At 42.2% G+C, this 2,500-nt stretch overlaps 1 protein-coding gene across 1 annotated transcript in view; it reads right to left on the bottom strand.

Annotated features, from left to right (window-relative positions):
• Nucleotides 1-2,371, bottom strand: part of LOC113802509 (zwei Ig domain protein zig-8) — a 126,545-nt gene extending 124,174 nt beyond the window's left edge. Inside the window, exon 1 of the mRNA XM_070130412.1 lies at nucleotides 1,815-2,371. Coding sequence (XP_069986513.1) covers nucleotides 1,815-1,884 — 70 coding nt within the window. The 5' untranslated portion in view covers nucleotides 1,885-2,371. The remainder of the gene's footprint in view (nucleotides 1-1,814) is intronic.
• Nucleotides 2,372-2,500: the final 129 nt, after the last annotated feature.

The raw sequence follows: 2,500 nt of genomic DNA, 5'->3' as shown, positions 1-2,500 counted from the left end.
AGATTGATATAGTTATAGATAGATATATTGATATAGATAGAGATAGATACAAAGATAGATAGATTGATTGATATAGATAGACTGACTGATATAGATAGAGAGATAGATAGATAGATATAGATAGATTGATTAATATAGATAGATAGATAGATAGATAGATTGATTAATATAGATAGATAGATAGATAGATTGATTAATATAGATAGATAGATAGATAGATAGATTGATTAATATAGATAGATAGATAGATAGATAGATTGATTGATTGATATAGATAGATAGACACTGATATAGATAGATGGATAAATAGATAGATAGATAGCTAGATTGATTAATATAGAGAGCTAGATAGATAGTTAAATAGACATTAATACAGATAAATGGATAGACAGAGACAGATGGACTGGAATCTATATAGGTAGATCTGTGTGTCTTTATTCTTGTGTATATCTGATTCTGAGTATGTGTCTGAGCGCGCGCGCGTGCGCGTGTGTATTCGCGTATGCTCGTGTATATTCGTGTGTGTCCGTTTGTGTGTGTGTGTGTGTGTGTGTGTGTGTGTGTGTGTGTGTGTGTGTGTGTGTGTGTGTGTGTGTGTCTGTGTGTGTGTCTGTGTTTGTGCGTGTATGTGTGTGCGTGCGCGTGTGTGCGTCCGTGTTTGTGTGTGTGCGTGTGCGCGTACGTCCGTGTTTGTGTGTGTGTGCGAATGCGTGCGTGTGTGTGTGTGTGCGTGTGTGTCCCTGTTTGTGTGTGTGCATGTGTGCATGTGTGTGTGCATGTGTGTGCGTGCGTGTGTGTGTGTGTGTGTGTGTGTTCGGCTTGTGCATGTACGTTTGTGGTGGAGGTGGGGAGCGCCTGCGCGGAAATTTTGCTTTCATCTGATATTAATGAATGAATGAATGAGTTTTTGAGTAAGTGAATGAGCCTATGTGCTTGAGTGAAAGGAAAGGAAAGATTTTCAGTGTGTGTATGTGTGTGTGTGTGTGTGTGTGTGTGTGTGTGTGTGTGTGTGTGTGTGTGTGTGTGTGTGTGTGTGTGTGTGTGTGTGTGTGTGTGTGCGCGTTCGTTTGTGGGTGTGAGTGTGTGGCCGGATAGGAGGGGAGGATGTGTCGGTGAGTAAGTGTGATGTGGATTTTGCTTGCTGAAAACATTTTCACAGAATGAATATGTCTGAGAATCATATAAAAATTATATAAACCAAACTAAAGTAAAGAAAGAGTAGAATATAGACAAAGAAGAAAACAAAGATAAAAGATAAGAATGGATGAACGCGCTAGCTCATTCATCTACTTGGTCACACACACACACACACACACACACACACACACACACACACACACACAAACAAACAAGTAAACAAACAAGCAAACAAGCAGGTACCATTGTGTGTCGTATCAGTCTTGAGCAGTAGACAGCATTCTCCTCCTCAGTGGGTTTCCTATACTAGCGTGTGTCTACATTTTTAACCACAGATACACACAATCTATCCTCTTATTGATTCTCACGCTCTCGATGCTGCAACACCAATGATCCTACTGCGTCTCTGGCCGATTGCAAGCTACACGACACCGAGAAAGCAATCATCCCTTCGCCTAAGGAATTTGAGAAAATTGCAAGCACCTCAAGAGCCACTGTTTCTTGCATGGTGTATTTTGTTTTTTTTACTTTCGTCTTCTTTACCTCGTTTGGCGTATCTAAATGCGTCTAGAGTTTCATTTCTATACGAATCGCATATTGTGGATACGTGAATCTAAATATAAAAAATCCTGCAAAGAAAGGAAGTTATTTAATAAACGAATAATAAAATTTCTTACCTGTGTCTCCCACGACCGTCGCGGCGAGGAAGGCATCTAAAAGGACCACTAATAGGGATTTCATATTCATCTTCAAAATCAAAATAAACTGAAATCAAGACCAGACTTTCTTCTAGCGGGTTGTCTTCGGACGCACACTACATGGCCTTCCTCCCTCTGCCGTTGGTTCAGAACAAACTCTTAACAGGGCGCGGACATGAGGCTCCGGGGCAAAGGTTCATGGGAAATCATTTCTCTCTCTTATCATATCTTCCTTGCTTTTGTATCACTGCAACACTCCCTTAGCCACGGGGGGATCACCACCTTTCACAATCCAAATCCCCTTTTCCTTTTTCTTTTTGGCTCCTGGTATATATGATTTTGAGTTAAACTTGGGAGGGCCCGACAAAGTGGAAGTTGTGATAATAACAATAAACAAGAGAAAGAAAGCGTCACGTGCCTCAAGAACTGGCAAGATAATATCAACTCGAACCCGGCACCCACAGCTGAGATCACACACCGACGTCCAGCAAGATACGGCTCAAACAGGACGAGCGTGACATCTCCCTCTAACGGCGTCTGAGTCAACACTGGCGAGCCCACTCTCTTCTAAGCGAGCGGTACTGGTCTCCGCTCGTCCAGGCAGGCGCAGCAGCGGCCGGAGCTAGCAAGATCACTGCTTCCAGGTGACACTTTTACTGCCTTAC

This window comes from Penaeus vannamei, chromosome 15, assembly GCF_042767895.1.
Source record: "Penaeus vannamei isolate JL-2024 chromosome 15, ASM4276789v1, whole genome shotgun sequence".
NCBI classification, from domain to species: Eukaryota; Metazoa; Arthropoda; class Malacostraca; order Decapoda; family Penaeidae; genus Penaeus; species Penaeus vannamei.
The sequence above is the reverse complement of the archived record's forward strand: the minus strand, read 5'-3'. Positions and strand labels throughout refer to the sequence as shown.